Source organism: Oryx dammah, unplaced genomic scaffold, assembly GCF_014754425.2.
Source record: "Oryx dammah isolate SB20612 unplaced genomic scaffold, SCBI_Odam_1.1 HiC_scaffold_18, whole genome shotgun sequence".
NCBI classification, from domain to species: Eukaryota; Metazoa; Chordata; class Mammalia; order Artiodactyla; family Bovidae; genus Oryx; species Oryx dammah.
In genome coordinates, this window is record NW_024070202.1 from 112216271 (window position 1) to 112233552 (window position 17282).

Genomic DNA, 17282 nt, shown 5'->3' on the forward strand with positions numbered 1-17282 from the left:
TCCATATGATCGAACAGCCTGTGACTTATCTCACTTTTTTTCTGGAGATGTCTATCATTGAGTCTTCCATCCCTCTGCTCTGCCTAAGCTAGTTATTCTTTAGGCCTGCTGCACATCCGTGGCCTTGGACTTTCTTTTGTCTCTCCCCTATTTCCCAGAGCTATTGTTTCTTTTAGGTTTACGTCTTCATTTTATTGGAGCACGTCCTTCAGTAACTTTCTAAGAAAGGGTTCATGGGGGGAAATGTTTTAAAGAGTCTGTATATCTAAAAATGCCCTCATTCTGCTCTCACAATTGATAACTTGGTTTGGGTATAGAGTTCCAGGTTGGAGATGATTATCTTCAGCATTTTGAAAGCACTGCTTTTAGGTTTTACAGGTCCTGTTGAGAAGTCTAATTACATTTTTATTCCTAAATCTTTGAACACAGCCTGTTTTTCTACTCTTAAAGGTTTTAAGATCTAGCCCAGTGTTTTGAAGTACTTGGTGCTTAATGATATAAATGTTTTTTCATCATCTTTTGTTCTAGGTATCTGGTGCTTCCCTTCCATGTGGAAACACTTTCCAGTTTGAGGAAACATTTTTGTATTATTTCTTCCTTCCTATTTTTTCTTTCTTCCAAGTCCTATTAGTTAGATATTAGACTTTCTAAATCGAGTCCCTGGTTTTGTTTTAGTTTTTACTTTTTGTCCTGTTTTCTGCTTCTATATTTTTTCTTCTACTTTCCTAGAGATTTCCTCCATTTTATTTTCTAACAATTCTATTTAATTTAAAAAAATTTATTCTATCATATTTTTAATCTCAGAGTCTTTATTGCTCTTTTCATGGATAACTATCATGACTTTTCTTGGTGGGAATATTCTCCTTTTTAGGGGAGGCGTTGAAATTTTGTTTTGCTTCCATCTCTAGTACCTTCCATTCTTTATCCTTCTTGTTTCATGTTCACAGTTTGTCTTGGATAAATATCTTTAGGTTCATTCATATTTAAGAATAATGCCTTAAAAACTGACTGGAATCTCTGTGTGCATGGCTGGGACTCAAGGGGTAGGTTATGAAAGGTTGTTGCTAAGCCGTGAAAGACGCTGGATTCTTGGCCTCTGGAGGAGAGGAATTCAGTCCAGGGCCAGTGATAAGCTTTTGTGTAATAAAGTTTTATTAAAGTATAAAAGAGATAGAGAAAGCTTCTGACATGGACATCAGAAGGGAGCAGAAAGAGTGCCCACCTGCTAGTCTTTTGCAAGCTGTTTTATGTCAGAAAGCTATTAATCAGATAAGAGAGACACCACGAGGCTGAGGGAGTTTCACCAGGTGCCTCTCCCACGATATGCATTTTTGAGATAGGATGGCCCCCAGCCATAAAACAATTGATATGACATCAGCCCAAGGTTTGAGAAAAGAAAAAAAGTTAGTCTTAGCTGGAACTGTTTTGAAGAAAAGGCAAATTCTAAAGCAAATACATAGTTTCATTAACATAGCTTAAGAAAAATATTTCCATAAGAAAAATGCATTGGTTAGCTCTAGGTTTGAGAAAAGTTAAGTTCAGGTGGAACAAGGTGTCGTCATGGCAACACAGAATTTTAAGAGAGACCTCTTTTTAATTTTGAATAGAGAAGGAAAAAAATCTGACCCTTGTAGTTTGTTTCCTCTTGCCGCCTAAGGGAGAGACAAGAAATGTCTGACACTTGCAGCCTATTTCCTCCATTTGGAGACCCCTGGCTTCCTGCCTGTTACCCTCTCAGTTACATTCACTGTAGGGTGACCATCTGTGAACCTGGATGTTTCACTGAAACACCTTCCAAAGTCTGGATCCGTAGGTATTTTGGTGAGGGGGGCTGGGGAGGGGCAGTTCTGTTTCTCTGAAGAAAATGTGTACTTTCCCGCTTGGCTGTATGCCAAGCTGGTGTTCCTGGAGCCCAGGAATACAACTTCTGGTCTATAGGCTGTCTTCATCTATTTGCATTGCAGTGGTTCTCCTTCATGTTTCACTCACCCCACCATCCTAGGGCCTAGAACCTTTCTGGTTAAGTATTTTTAGGAGAATAATCTCTCTTCTCCTCCTCGAGGGAGGGTGGTGGTATTTTCTGGTTTCCTGGAATAGGTGAGAGGAGCTGTACTTAAACAGATCTCTTCTTGCCCACCACCTTCTGCCACGCCTGGTGCCTCCAGGTCCTGGCTCTTGTGGGGATTCTGAGGTCAGCCTCACTTCTTTCTCCTTGTTACCCCCTCTGCTGGCGTTTGGTGTTCAGCTCTGTTAGTTCTTCTCTTTTATCTCCTTTCCTTCTAAAGATGCATTAACATTTCTAGTGCAGTGTCTCTCTTGGGCTTATGCTTCTTTTTACTGTTATTATTCCTTTGCCCTTACTTAAGAGATGTTTGAAGAAGGATATGTGTTCAGTCTACCACAGATTAATAATCTATTATATTTTCATTAGTAGTAATTATGTGGGTACACACACACACAAACATATAAATATATCCCAATGATCCAAAGATGAATAGTGAAAATAATCTCCCTTTTACCTTGTCCTTCGGTCCCTCTGCTGATGAATAGTGAAAATAATCTCCCTTTACCTTGTTCTTCAGTCCCTCAACAGAAGTGCCCACAGTTACCAGTTGCTTGCATATGTCTTTCCAAAAAAGTTTATACACCCATTCACATTGATACATAAAAAGCATGTAAGTAGAGATGATGGATTTTATTTTAAATCAAGAAAGAAAATTTTTCACATATCCCTGAAGACTATTTATGTTTTCAGTAAAGGACAGTGCTTAACCCAAAGACATGAATCTCTTTGAGGTGGATTTCAGGGCCCACTGCTGGTGTAGACACAGCATTAGGGGCCTTTCAAGTGCCCCGTGTAGTAGCCACCTGCACCAAGGCCAGCCATGGGTGTTTTTGAGAAGCACGTACACGGGACAGTTGTTGGTGACCCTCTCCCACTTCTTGTGTGACTTTATCATTCCTGTCTTCTTTACTTTTGGCCTCTGTATTTCTTCCTGTTTTCACCCTTTCCCCTCTAGATGTATGTAGCCGACTCATGGCTTCCATGTCTGGCCCATGGAGCTAAGGGATACCCCTAATCTGGCTGCCTTTTTTGGGTTTTAAGAATCAATTGGAACCCCAGACAGGTATGCTTTCATCACACTCCTAGTTGAATAGATTTTATCAGGAAATACACCCGAAGCCTTTGCAGGTCTTTCGGGTGGGTTACTTGACTTGACAGTCCAGGGCTGTGACGTCACTATGACTCTTTGTCCCTGCAACAGGGCCTGCTGCTGCCAAACCAGACCTGATCTCAAAACTGGAGCGGAGAGCTGCACCCTGGATCAGGGACCCACACAGGCCAAAGTGGGGGAAAGGCCATCCTCCTTCAGGTGGGTCTTGACCTGCCGAGCGCTTGAAGGGTCTGTCCGGGGGCCAGGCAGCTACAGCATGCCACACACTATTAGTTCAGCCACACTTGCATGAATCTATTGTGCACGGGGCCCCGTGTTAGGCCCTGGGTAGGAAAACATGAATATGAAACTAACCCTGCCTTCAGAGCATAGAATAGTCTGAGAAACTGGGACTGTTTGGGAAAAGGAAGGAGCTTTGAGGAGTGGAGGTGAAACCAGGATGGTGTGGTAGAGCTGATGGGGGAGATACATGGTGGACACTGGTCACGAGGAGCCATGTGACCCACAGGCTGTGAGCCTCCCCCAGTTCCTCTGGTGTTTAGCGACAACACTGCTGGTCTGTGGGAGTCAGCAGTTTTGCATATGTTCGTCAGTAACTTATTGGCCCCTAGCTACTGTGTATACCTCTATGCCCCCTTTGTTTCTCAGGCTAATAAGAAGACTTATGGACGTTTACCCTCATTTCTTTATGGTGCCTCAAAAGAGGATTAAGACCATCCAACAGCATCTGCGGCCAAGGTGGTTAATTAAGCTTATGAGCATCTGATGTCACATGATCCCAGGGTAGCTGTGTGGGTAGAGAAGGGGTGGCTGGCTGAAGCAACCATGAGGATTAGCACATAACTCATGGGGAGCCAGACTGACTTTCAGAGAAAATAATGGGAAAGGGTTTCAAGAGAAGCCACTCCTGGGAAGATCCCCTGGAGAAGGGGACAGCTACCCACTCCAGTATTCTGGCCTGGAGAATTCCATGGACTGTATAGTCCATGGGGTCGCAGAGTCCAACACGACTGAGCGACTTTCACTTTTCACTTTCTGATTTCTAGAAAGGTGGAGCCCATCCATCTTCTCTGCTTTGCATAAGGGGTACCTACTGAATTGGGGTGTCTTAGCTGATAGGAGGCTGCAGAGTCCTTGGCAGCAAAACCAAGCACAGTCTGATTTGCCCCAAAGGGAAAAAGAAGACAGTGGCCGTTAGAGAGGCACACACACAGGCCTCGGCTGTAGAGTCCACGTGGCTTCCAGTTCCTTCTGTGGAGACGTGTACTTCCTACTGCAGGCCCCGCCTTTATGAGGCAGATGGACAGGGCAAAATCAAGAGGACTTACAGACCCCGATCAATTCAGAGGTCGTGGTTTGGGCAGTTCCCATGGTTAGTGATGGACCCCAAAGAGACCAAGCTCTTCTGCTCAGCTTGCAAAGAAAGGCCTAGTCTCCACGACAGTTCATCCCGGCTGGTCCGCGGCTACACGGGCCCTTTCAAAGTGGAGACTTTAAAGTACCACGAAGTCAGCAAAGCACACAAGCTCTGTGTAAACACCGTGGAAGTCAGGGAGGACGCCCCGCAGGCCGCCGTGGTCCCTGAGATCTCCAGTGACCTGAGGGCCAACATGGAGCACTTTTTCCACGCCGCCTACTCGATCGCGTACCACTCGAGGCCCCTGAACGACTTCGAGAAGATCCTGCAGCTCCTCCAGAGCACAGGGACCATGATTTTGGGCAAGTACCGAAACCGTACGGCCTGCACGCAGTTCATCAAGTGCATCTCCGAGACTCTGAAGAAGGAGATCCTGGAGGACGTGCGCAACTCGCCGTGCCTGAGCGTGCTGCTGGACAGCGCCACGGACGCCTCTGACCAGTCCTGCGTGGGCATCTACCTGCGCTACTTGAAGGGGACGGAGGTGAAGGAGTCTTACCTCACGCTGGCCCCCCTCCACAGCGAGACGGCCGATGGATACTTCGAGACCATCATCTCGGCCCTAGACGAGCTGGACATCCCCTTCCGGAAGCCGGGCTGGGTGGTGGGCCTGGGAACCGACGGCTCCGCCCCGCTGCGCTGCGGGGGAGGCCTGGTGGAGAAGCTGCAGGAGATCCTGCCCCAGCTGCTGCCGGTGCACTGCGTGGCCCACCGGCTCCCCCTGGCCGTGGTCGATGCCTGCGGGGCCATCGGCCTGGTCAAGAAGTGTGACCGGCACATCCGAACCGTCTTCAAGTTCTACCAGTCCTCCAACAAGAGGCTGAACGAGCTGCAGGGAGGCGCGGCTCCCCTGGAGCAGGAAATGGTCCGCCTGAAGGACCTGAATGCGGTCAGGTGGGTGGCCAGCGAGAGGCGCACGCTGAACGCGCTCACCCTGAGCTGGCCCGCCCTGGCCAGGCACCTCCAGAGCGTGGCAGACGCGGGTGGGCAGGTTGGGCACAGGGCCCAAGGCATGCTGAAGCTGATGAAGGGCTTCCATTTCCTCAAGTTCTGCCATTTCCTCTTGGACTTCCTGAGCCTCTACCGGCCTCTGTCCGAGGTGTGCCAGAAGGAGATCGTGCTGATCACCGAGGTGAACGCCACGCTGGGGCGGGCCTACGTGGCACTGGAGACCCTCCGTCACCGGGCAGGCCCCAAAGAGGAAGAGTTCAATGCCAGCTTCAGGGATGGGCGGCTCCACGGCATCGTGCTGGAGAGGACTGAGATGGCAGAACAGCGGTTCCAGGCAGACAGGGAGAGAGTGGTCCTGACGGGGATCGAATACCTCCAGTGGAGGTTCGACGCCGACCGTCCCCCGCAGCTCAGGAACATGGAGGTGTTTGACACCAAGGCCTGGCCAAGTGGGATGGCCCTGGCCAGTTTCGGGAATGACGACATCCTGACCCTGGCCAGGTATTTTGAGCTCTCGCTGCCCCCAGGATACAGCAAGCAGGCGCTGCTGGAGGAGTGGCTGGGCCTGAAGGCCGCGGCCCAGAACCTGCCGTTTTCCATGCTGTGCGAGCACGCGCTGGCCCGGCGCCGCCACTTCCCCCTGCTCAGCCAGCTCCTGGCCCTGGTGGTCTGTGTGCCCATCTCCACTGCCTGCTGTGAGCGTGGATTCAGTGCCATGAACCGGATCAGGACCGACGAGAGGACCAAGCTCTCCAACGAGGTGATCAACATGCTCATGATGACGGCCGTGAATGGTGTGGCGGTCACAGAGTATGACCCCCAGCCGGCCATCCAGCACTGGTACCTGACCTCCTCAGGCCGGCGGTTCAGCCACGTCTGCACCTGTGCCCCGGTGCCGCCCCGCTCCCACGCAAGTAAGTATGCATGGCAGAGCTCCTAGACACGGGGATGCCAAAGAGGAGAACCTCAGCTTCCCAGCCCCGCCCTGAGGTGACAGCCTGGTAGATTCCGCTCAAGTCAGCCGTCACCACAGACTTGATCTAAGGGGTCACGTGTTCAACTGTTTGCTAGACCAGTGGGTGCTCAGCTAGACAGGCTGGGCGCCCACACTGCAGGCCACAGGGCGCAGCGCTAAGAGCAGGAATTTCCAGAGCCAGGCTGCCCAGGTTCAAGTTCTAGTCATGCCGCCAACTAGCACGTGACCTCGGGGAACTTAATCTCTCTGTACTTTGGTTTTTCATCTGTAAAGTGAATTAATAACTCTGGGAGATGGGAAGGGACAGGGAAGCCTAGGGTGCTGCAGTCCATGGGGTTGTGAAGAGTCGTATACAACCTGGTGACTGAACAACAACCACAACAAAAGTGCTTAGAACAGCGTCTGGCGGGTAACACCCATGGTGGTTGTTAAAGGTTCAGCTATGACCAGGACTAACTTGAGGACTGGACGAGTGAGGGCAGGGACACCACCTTGCCATGGGCTATGGGGACCCTGTTTGCAGCAGGAAGAGGTCAGTGCAGGTCAGAGGGGCCATGAGGACTGTGCTGCATGGAGGAGAAGGTTAGGGGTTTCAGGCAGGGGAGGGGTCCATGAGGAGAGCCTCTCAACTCGCCTGGAGGGCTGGGCTGGGACTAGGTTTGAGGGAGAAGTGATATTATCCCGGAGGCCCAGTTACTGAAAGTCTTAAGAAATTTTCCTCTTTTCAAGTAGTCACTGAACAAAGAAAACCAGAGCTTCCCCAGGCTGTGCACAGGTCTCCGTCTTGTTGCTTCCACTCTCATTCTGTCTCGGGGTCTGTGGTCATCAGCAGTGGACTGGCCTCAGGGTTGACAGAGGCTCTGTGGGAAGCAGGGTGGCCCTGGGCCTGCAGCTGGGCAGTGGGTACAGGGAGGTGGGAGGTAGAAGTGGGGAGAAGGAGAGGGTGCTTCTGAGATAGTGTCCTTCACCCAGCATCTGTTGAATGAGTTACTCTTTGAGCTTGGCCCCCGGGGGTGGAGGAGAAGGTGCCCTCATCCGTGCCCTTCTGCAGGTTGTAATCACAGGGCGATGGGACTGTACCTCTGAAGCAAACAGAGAACCCAGCCAGATTTTATATAACAAAGCCTTCCTCCCCAGGCAGTTTCTCAGCCTCGGCACTGTGGACATTCAGGGCCAGATAGTTCTTTGTTGTGGGGGCCCGTCCTGTGCTCGGCCAACCCTGGCTTGCCCATTACACACCCACTGGTTACCAGCAGCACCTTCCCGGTTGTAGGAATCAGAAACGTCTCCCTCCAGACTCTGCCTAGGGTCCCCTGGGGGCAGAATCGCCCTGTGAGCTCCGCTGCCCTCGGGTGAAGAGTCTGCAGAGTGGGACTCCCTCGAGCCCCCCAGAGAGCAGTCCTCCCCCGCCTCCAGTCTGTTTTGCTAGGGGCTACTCCCCCAGCCTCCCTCGGGTGCAGCTGCATGGGGGGGATGGATTATCACCTGAACTGTTCTCTCCTGCTCACTGTGCCTTCTCTTTCCTCCCACACGAGGGGTGGGGCTCAGGAAGAAGACTGGCGCGTTCTGCAGGGAGGAGCCCACCGCCCAGAAGCCTCCTGGCCTGTCCTGCAGGGAACCGATGGAGGTCCTGACGGCCTGCACCCCGGAGCCTCCTGAGAGGCTCCCGTGTCCCCTCCTTGGCCAGGAGGACCCAGGCTGTCCTGCCAAAGTGCTCCTGTAGTAGGAGCAGGAATCTGAGGGGTTCACTCCTTGGAGCCCCCTGCTGCCCTGGCCCCGTGATTGTGGTGACAGGCCCTGGGATTCGAGGCTGCCCGAGTCTTCATTGGGTGGGACTCTAAGCACCGGGAGGTGGGCAGTGACAAGGCAGTTAAAGCCACACCCCGGGGAGGCAGGGGGTCAGGAGGTGCACGGCCTGTTTCCCGGGGCCCTTCTCCAGGCCCAGGGGGACCTCACAGCACTTAAATATGCACAGAGGTTCTATCTCAAGCTCACTTTCAAGGTGCTTCAGCATGTAATCTCATCATGAAATCCCCAGCTTCTGGTGGCAAGACTTTTCTGAAGTGGGAATGACAGCTGGGGGAAGGGGCTTGAAGGAGCACTCCGGCCCCTGGGTAGTTGGGGGGCATCCAGGGGGCCGCCCACAGCCTGAGGCACGAGGTGAGGGCAGAGGGTGAGCAGGACTGGGGCTGGCCTGGCTCTGGGCTCTGTCCCCCTGGCTCCACAGAAGCAGGGAAGCGTCAACCTCACATGGGAGACCTGCCTCAGAGGCTGTCTCTGCCTCGTCGCAGGGCCTGCCTCTGGGATGCAGCAGGCAGAACCCCTGCACCCTGAGCAGCCAACAGCTCCTGGACGGGAGGAGTGTCTCCCTGGAGGGGCCCGGCGTTTCCCACCAGTCCAGCCCGTGTCATGCCGAGCCCTGGATTTCTGCGGAGCAGAGTGTAAGGACGAGTTTGCACTTGGGGGGCTTGGGATCCAGCCCCAGCTCTGCTTCAGGCAGTGGGTCAACCGTGATGGCCCCCTCCCTGTCTCCTGTGCCTTCGCATCCCTCTCTGTGAAACGGCAGCAGAGAAGCCAAGTGCCTGTCAGTGTCCGGCCTCCCCGGGACTGCTGGCTGACAGCTCTGTGGGCAAAGACAGGCCTCAGGAGGCAGAGTGGACTTGGCTGTCATCAGCTCTTGTCCCTGTCCCTTGCCACCGATGTCCTTATTGTGGGAGGAGGTGCCCTCAGCATAATGGTCTAGTCCATTCTTCCCAGAGGTGCTCTGGGGACCAGTCTGGGAATCAATAGGGGTGTTGGTTTAAATGTTTCAACACAGACCCACCTGATCAGCTCCCCGGCCCTGTTTCCCGCAGGCCCACCAGGAACTTCATGGGCTCACTGAAGCCTGAGAAGACCACCCCGGTGGGACAGAGGGGGTCCCACACGATTCGGTTCCCCTTGCCTCTCCCCGTCTCCCTTTCCACCCGGAAGTAAGGCATGTTTCCTTCCAGGGCAGCTGCCCTGGGGAGGCCTAGGCTGCTTGTCTGCCCGAGGACGATGTGGTATCTGCCTCCTGCCTTCCTTCCCACGGGTGGGAAACCAGGGGAGCTTGGAGAGAAGGCTTCGGCCTTTCTCTGGCTTTAGACAGGCAAGAAGCAGCACTCTGTCCTGACTTGCTGCCGGGCCCCAGGTGGGGTCCCTGCTCTGTGCTTCAGGCCCAAGCAGTCTGACCTCGAGCAGACCCTGGAAGGGTACCGAGTGCCTCATGGGCAGAACCCACGGTTCCCAGTGTTCCTGACTGCCTTACCACCATCACTTTCCTGTTGTCTTCAGCTTTGAGCCAAGAATTTTGTTCTCGCTTCCTGCCTTTTAACCTGTGGCACTGTCTCCAGTGCTGTGTCCTGGGGGCTGAGCTGTACCGTGGGCCCTTGGAGCGCTGGCCACGCCACTGTCCACGCAGCCAAGATGGAGCCCAGGCCTCCCAACCCATTCACATGGGGCTCTACAGGGAGTTGAGGAATCTGTCCTCGGTCAGTTGCCGAGGGTATGAATTGGCAGGGTGGAAGAGAGAAGGGCCCTTTCAGGTGGGGCTTTTATAGCTCCCACCTGACCTGTTGGGATTCCCATTGCGTGACGTTCCTGCAGCATCCTCCCCGTGGCAGCTGCCATCCTTTAAGACTCCTCAGAGTGAGCGCCACTGTACAAACCCCACGTGCGGTGGAGGCTGGCCAGAGCTGCCCCTGCCCCTCCACACCTGTGCCCTGAGGACGCCTCCAGTGCCAGCTGTGAGGAACTTGGGCCCCTTGGGCGGGGGGACTACTGAAAATGCTGTTTATCATGGGAGGTTACGCCGCCCAGTTCCTCAAGGAGCACAGCCGTGCTCTGGCTCCCCTCTGTTAGCTCATGGAAGAGAAGACGCTGGCCATTTTGGGGAGGACCCCAGGGCCGAAGCATGAAGAGACACCCCCCCCCACCACCACCCTGCTCCACCTCTTGCCCAGGCTGGCCCCTGCGTTTTGTTTCAAGAGTCTGGCAGCCTTTCAGACCCCAGTGCCTGGAGACCCCACTGTTGGAGAGCCTGCCTACTTCTGCCTGGAGAAAACAAACTGAAGGGCGCTGGGTATGGAAGGAGTGAGCGCTCTGCCTTTGGCCAGAGCCCTAGCCCTGCCTCCACCCTTGTTCCCCACCTGTGGTCTCCATAGCGATGCAGAGAGGGCTGACAAGCTCAGTGACCAGCGGTATAACCGACAACGTGAGTTCAATAGCCACAGAGACCAGGCAGGAGGTGGGGACCAGGCAGAAGGTGGGGGCCGGCCCCCGCCCTAGCCAGACGCGGAGGAGGTCAGCTCCTCCAGACCTTTTGCTTCCCTGAAACCCAGGTTCAGTTCCTAGGGTGCTAAGTACCTAAGGACCAGGTGATGATGGGCCTGTTCCCTCCATCCAGGGGTCCGTCTGCCGAGGTCCACTTCTCTGGTTTCAAAGATGTGCAAAATACAGTTTAAGAAAACTATGTTCGATTTTCAACTTGTGTGCCATCCGAATAAAGCAGAGCTTTTCCCCCCGTATATGCCTCTATCCCGTAAATTCTGTAGGAAACCGTTGGGGCGGATCAAAGTCCGCCTCCGCCCCCGAGTGTCGCGCTGCCGCGCATGCGCGAGCGAGGCGGCCAAACGCGCGCTCTCGGGGCGGCGGGGTCCTGCTGCGCATGCTCGGCGTCCCCGGCCGCGACAGGTACCTAGCGGAGCATCCACAGCTCTGACCCGCATCCCGCGACTGGCCATGACGGCGCATTCCTTCGCCCTCCCGGTCGTCATCTTCACCACGTTCTGGGGCCTCATCGGCATCGCCGGGCCCTGGTTCGTGCCCAAAGGACCCAACCGCGGGTAAGGATCGCGCGCGGCCCAGGCTCCCTGGGGGCCCCTCTGCTCCTGGGCCCACCCCTCCTCCGGCGCGAGGCGGCACTGGTCCTGGCGCGCGGTGCTCCAGTCCTCCTCCCGGGTCCGCGCTGGGTCGCGAACAACCGGGAACAGGCGGGCTGTCGGGGCCAAAGGGCAGAGAAGGTCGTGCTGTCGAAAAGAGACAGCTACGCCCGCGCCGCCCCCTGCCCCCGTGCCTGGGAAGGTAAAGTCTGTGGCGAGCCACTGATGCAGCTTGTCCACTCCTGCCCAGCTGTGACCTTGAGCGTCCCTCACCTCTTCAAGCCTCACTTTCTTCTTGGGTCACTGGGTGTGGTGATGACTCCTGCCTTTTAAGGCTGCTCTGAGGATTACACAAAATATATAGAACTGTTAGTTGTGCATGGCACATACTGCATGGCATAATTTTTTGCCAGTGTCAGTATTTCTTGGGGGCCCCCAGCAGGTTTCTCTACCTGTCACACCACTCACCGGTTTCTGCTTCATAGTCTCTTCAGCAGTGACGGGCCCTCACCCTTTGATGACAAGTTCCTCAAGGTGGAAGACTGTCTTTTCACCACTGTAGACCCCAGTGCCCAGCTCGGGACTGGCCTATGGTGCTTGGTAATGCTGAGAGAATGGATCAGATGCTGATATCTCTGGCTCCAACCTCAAGCAGAGGTCATAGGGCCTGGTTTGGGTTAGGGTTAGCTTCAGCTGGAGGCTGCAATGGGTGTTTCCTCTGTTTTTCAAGATTCTTGGGGCTGAGGTCCCATGGCCTCACCTTGTAAACCGTTTTAGTGCATCAGCTCTCCTACACACTTTGGTGAGTTTTTTCTTGTAACTGAAGTCTCTCCTGCTGCATTTAAAGCCTCTGATTCCAGTCTTGGAGTGGGACTCAAGGCAACCAGCCCCTATTCTCAGTGTAACTGCTTACTCTGCCTCAGAGTTGACCCTCGGTCTCCTTGCTTCTTGCCCTGTCTTCTGTTTTCCTTCCCTTTGCCCAGTGAATTCTGGATCCCAGAGACCACTCCTCGGTGGGTGGCTGCAAGTGCAGCTGTGGGCAGTGGCGTTCTCCAACATGGCTCCTCTACGATGGAGAGACAGTGGGTGATGGAGAAGGGACATAGGTGAAGGGAAAGAATGACAGTGTAAGTTGGATGTGGTCGAGGTTGGCTTTCCCGAGAGGTGACACTTGGAGTTTTTCTTTTCCATCTAGCAATTCTTACCCAAGAAGATCTCAGCCTCCTTCTGTTCAGGTGGCATCAACAAGGCCAGAGGGAAAGGGGTTGGCACCAGGAGCTCTTTCTCTGGCCTTGGCGAGGCCTCCTGAGGGCGCTGCTTCAGTCCATCCTGACCTGACATTCTCTTCCATTGTAGAGTGATCATCACCATGCTGGTGGCCACCGCCGTTTGCTGTTACCTCTTGTAAGTACTGCTCTCCCAGCTCCTAGTCCGCGGGGGCCCTTGTCCTCCCTTCTTTCCTCCTCTCCCAGCCCTGCTCTCACCTCTGCCCTGGTACCGACACATTCAGCTCTTGAAAGGCTGAGTCTGTAAACCACAGAAGAGGAGGGGTTTGGAGTAGCAAAGAGAGCGACAGGCTGGGAGTTATGAACTCTGGGTTCTGGTTCTGAGTGTATCATCTGGACAAACTCTGCCATATCCATGGGCTGCGGTTGTCTCATCTGTGACATGAGTGAGTGGGGCCCACTCAGTGCCTGTTGTCCCCGATGGGCATTAGAATCCCCTGGAGAAATTGTAAAACACAGGTTTCAGGGTTCCACCTTGGACTCACTACATCACAGTTCTCACAGTCTGCACGTGGGAATCTGTATTTTTATTTAAAATGTATTTGTCTGCATCAAGTCTTAGTTGCAGCACACAGGGTCTTTTGTTATGGCGTGAGGGGCTTAGTTGCCCCACATGTGGGATCTTAGTTCCCCAACCAGGGATTGAACTCACATCCCTAGCACTGGAAGGCAGATTCTTAACCACTGGACCACCGGGGAAGCCCCTCCAGGAATCTGTATTTTTAATGCATGCCCCTGATTGCTTGTGATGCAGACCATTCAGAACCACTGGGTGAACAGTGGTCTTCAAACTTGGAAAAGTAAGTACATATAGAATACTGTCCTATATTCCAAGTCCTGGGATACAGGACACATATCAAGAGATGCGAGTGCCTGGACCATGTGAGGGGGTCAGTTTCCATGTCAGCAGGGTCTAGGTGTTCTTTTTCTCTAAGTGCCTTTCATGATAGCCCCTCCCCTTTTGCAAAAGAGACACTCCACCATTGTTCCCCTGTTCTTCTATGTCAGCCTGCTCCATGTTTAAATCTCCCTGGCTGCCAAACTGAGGAGTAAGTCCAAGCTCTGGTTTTGAGGGAGGCCTCTCTCATGAGCAGTTCGTGGTGGCGGTTTAGTCACTAAGTCGTGGCCGACTCTTGTGACCCCATGGACTTAGCCCACCAGGCTCCTCTGTCCATGGGATTCTCCAGACAGTTAAGCCATCTTAAGTCAGAATGGCTTCCCTCTGTGCCCCTGGGGGCCATCTTACCTCTTCTCTAACGCCCTGAGTCCAGCCCCAACACAGGGATCTTATAAATCTACAAAACAACGAGTCAAACCAAACCTAAACCCAAACCCACGTGCCCAGACTGAGCCCCCAAGCTGCCTGAAGTGCGGATGTTCTGAGGGACCCTTCCCTCTGGAACCCAGACCGTCCATGTGCTGGGTCGGTCATGTGACCACTGGCGTGGTGCGTAGCGGAGTTCCTGGTGCCCCGGGCTCACCCGCACTGTGCTGTCCCTGGCAGCTGGCTCATCGCCATCTTGGCTCAGCTGAACCCCCTGTTCGGGCCCCAGCTGAAGAATGAGACCATCTGGTACGTTCGCTTCCTGTGGGAGTGACCGTCGTCTCCGCAGCCCCAGGTACTGCCGGGTGGGCAGGCAGGCAGGGGTGGGGAGGACGAGGTCAGGCAGGGTTGCAGGACTTTGCATGTGGACGCAGGTGGTCATTTATTAAGAAGAACAAACCCCTGAGCACCTGCTCTGTGCCCCCCCCCACCCCCATGCTGTGCTGGGCAGCACAGACAGAAGATCAGGGTCCTGGGGGGAGCACGTGGGCCCAGCCTCGCTCTTGGGTTCACAGACCCCTGAGGAGGCAGCAGAATCTGTTGGGAGGGCGGGCTCAGGGGTCGTGGTGAGCCGCGGCTCCCCAAGGCGGGGCTGGGGGCCGGGGTCTCCACTGCGAGGCTGTGACCCTGTCACGTGATGTGATTTCAGGTGCCCCCACTGTCCGGATGACCGTGGCTCCACTGTCCCTGATGACCGTTTTGTCACCGTCCCCCCACCTCCGTCCCCTTAGCTGTGTCCGGTCTCTCTGGGCCCCCTCCCCTAAGGCCTGCCAGGTTCTGGAAAGTCCCGCCTTCCCCAGCTCAGGAAGGCCGAACTCAGAGCCAGCCTTCAAGTTCCCTCTGCCCGCTCCTCCCCGAGTAGGTTCTGGCCAGAAGCTGACTAGGGTGGGGGCTGCCTTGTACTACAAGGGGGAGCCCAAGGCCGGCTGGGGCATTGGCATCCTGGGGAGGAGGGCTTGGAGCCAAGAAGCCCAAGAGGCTGGAGAGGAAGCCCTGGGAAGGAGGCTGTGTCCTGCAATGCCCAGCTCTGTGATCCCGGAGCATCTGCCCACATGAGGTCCTTACCTGTGAGATGGGCTGTGGCGAAGGCCCCTCTTGGGAGTTTTCCTTTGATTTTCTGACATGCTTTGATGTGAAATTTCTGGAAACGTTGACATAACGGACAAACATTCACACACAAAAAGTGCCACAGTAATTTGGATCAAGATTGAAAAGCTGTATGTTCAGCATCCTTTATCCTGTGAGTAACTCAAAGGGGCTTGCTCAGGAAGTGGCATCTCCTCTGCAAATCCTCTCCCCGCTGCCTCCCTGTCTGGGGATCGGGCTACCTCCCTTCCCGGGGGCTCAGCCTGAAGCAGCTCCCCCCGCACCTCAGGCCTAGACTCCCCATGGGAGGAGGATTTCTGAGCCCCTCGAGGTCACCTGGATGGAGGGAGGGCAAAGACAGACAGGTGTGAGTGATGTGTGGGCAGAGCCGTGGGCCCTGAGGACTGTCCCCAGTGCAGGCTGGGAACCCCTGGCCTGGTGAGGACCGCAGGCAGAGCTTGCAGGCATGGACCAGAGGGAGCCTGGGGCCCCAGCCCGTGTGCTCACTTCCCCCAGCAGAGTTGGGGCAGACACCTGACAGTCCCAGAGCTGACTCGAGTCCCCGACTCCATTCTGCCGCGTTGCCTCCCTGGGGAGGGGGAAGCCAGTCTCTTGTCTTTATTGACTTTGTTTGATTGGCATTCTGTTCAGCGGGCATCTTTTTTGGCACAGTGGCAGAATGTGGTACATCTTCCCTGGATTTCTTGCCTCTGGGGTTGGTCTGTTGCTCAGATGGGGGCCTCTCTTTGACATTCCTCCACCCCCTTTCTGGCCCCCTTGCTGTGCTGAGCTCTGCGGCCCCCTTGGAGTGGGGTGCTGAGTCTCGTGGCCATGTCTAGTGACTAATGAATGAAAGGTGGGGAAACTCCTGTCTGGGAGCCAAGTCCTGGTTGAGGCCAAGTTTGCTGCCTGCTGCATCTGTTTCCTCGGTGGGAGGATTTGAGGGGCAGGAAAGGGGCCTGGCAGCTGCTTGGACCTGCAGCCCTGGAGTATGGACATCAAGGACTACATTTTCCTGAGACCTGAGAGTGAGTACAGCTTCCCGGATTCTGCCCAGAACCAGCCTGGCAGGAGGAGGAAGACAGAGGACTCTTTCAAGTGGAACTTTGCCCACCTCCCAGCTGTGATTACAGAGAGTGCACGGCCTCTGGGGCTCTGCAATAAAGCCTGTCCCCAGTTTGTGGAGCGTGGCCTGCCTCCTTCCTAAGTGTTCCTAAATATCCATGGTTCCCTGCACAAGGGAGGGTGATGGAGTGAGCAGAGAGAGGAGCTTCCGGAAGGAGCAGCTGGGAAGCTAGGGGTGGGGTGTGTGGAGAAGGGACTGGGAGAAGTGAGGAGCCTGGATTCATCCAAAGTGAATGTGGAGCCATGAAAGGGATGGGGAGCATGGGATGTGACCCCACTAGGCTTCTAGGATGATCTCTGCTCTGGGCGTAATGGGCCCCAGATGAGAGTGGTGGGGAGGATGGGGCCCCATGAATGGGTGAAGGGCTAGTTAGGAGATCAAGGGGCCCAGCGAGGGCTGTGGGAGGAGGGATGAGGTAGGATGCACCCTGCAGGGAGCTGTGGACAAAGGGGTGCCCAGGACCTGGTGGCTGGAACCTGTCAGCAACAGCCCGCAGAGGAGAAGTGATGATCTGGGGCATCCTGTGTGTCCTGGTGAGCCCGGCCTCCCTGTGGAGACGCCCAGCAAGTGGTTGGATGCTTGGGTTTGGAGATCAGGATGAAGCTGTGGCCTGAAGACCTGAGCTGTGTGTGTGTCTGTCCCTGAGTTCTCGCTGAACAACTGGGTGGCAGCCTCTGTCCCGAGGAGCCCCCACCCCCCACCCTCTGGGGAGTCTCTGCAGCCCAGGGCAGGCAGAACCCTCCCAGCAGGCTGCCTCCCCTCCCCTCCCTCCATTTCTGCCTTTGCAGCCATTCAAGGAGAGAGAGCTTGGGACGCCCTCCCGGGGTCTGTGCCCACTCTGTGTGGATGCTGCTGTTCTCAAAGCTCTCAGCCCACCTCAGTGCAGGGAGGAGGGGGGACCACAAGGCAAGCAGGTTTTGTCAGAAATAAACACAATCAGGCATCAGTTAAAGCTGTGAAAGCACGTTTTATTCTGTAACAACTGACAGGGAAATGAGAACGCTGCGGGATCTGGGCATTTTGGCAGGAAGGTGAAAGC

The 17282-nt window shown here is 54.7% G+C and overlaps 2 protein-coding genes across 2 annotated transcripts in view; both read left to right on the top strand.

Moving 5' to 3' along the window:
* ZNF862 (zinc finger protein 862) overlaps positions 1–11062 on the top strand; it is a 35885-nt gene extending 24823 nt beyond the window's left edge. The window contains exons 6-8 of the mRNA XM_040260315.1: positions 3267–3374; positions 4350–6458; positions 8056–11062. Of these exons, the coding sequence (XP_040116249.1) occupies positions 3267–3374; positions 4350–6458; positions 8056–8243 (2405 nt within the window). The 3' untranslated portion in view covers positions 8244–11062. The remainder of the gene's footprint in view (positions 1–3266; positions 3375–4349; positions 6459–8055) is intronic.
* Positions 8277–16300, top strand: ATP6V0E2 (ATPase H+ transporting V0 subunit e2). The gene is made up of 4 exons (XM_040260415.1): positions 8277–11385; positions 12778–12825; positions 14212–14326; positions 14681–16300. The coding sequence occupies exons 1-3, from the start codon at positions 10985–10987 to the stop codon at positions 14303–14305; spliced, it is 543 nt and encodes a 180-aa protein (XP_040116349.1). The 5' UTR covers positions 8277–10984; the 3' UTR covers positions 14306–14326; positions 14681–16300.
* Positions 16301–17282: the final 982 nt, after the last annotated feature.

What these genes read in the sequence shown, in the direction of transcription:
- ATP6V0E2 (XM_040260415.1), top strand. Translation starts at nt 10,985, where the DNA reads ATGTGCAAAATACAGTTTAAGAAAACTATGTTCGATTTTCAACTTGTG. An exon ending in CCCAAAGGACCCAACCGCGG is followed by an intron (nt 11,386 to 12,777) that starts GTAAGGATCGCG and finishes CTTCCATTGTAG; the next exon opens with AGTGATCATCACCATGCTGG. An exon ending in GCCGTTTGCTGTTACCTCTT is followed by an intron (nt 12,826 to 14,211) that starts GTAAGTACTGCT and finishes TGTCCCTGGCAG; the next exon opens with CTGGCTCATCGCCATCTTGG.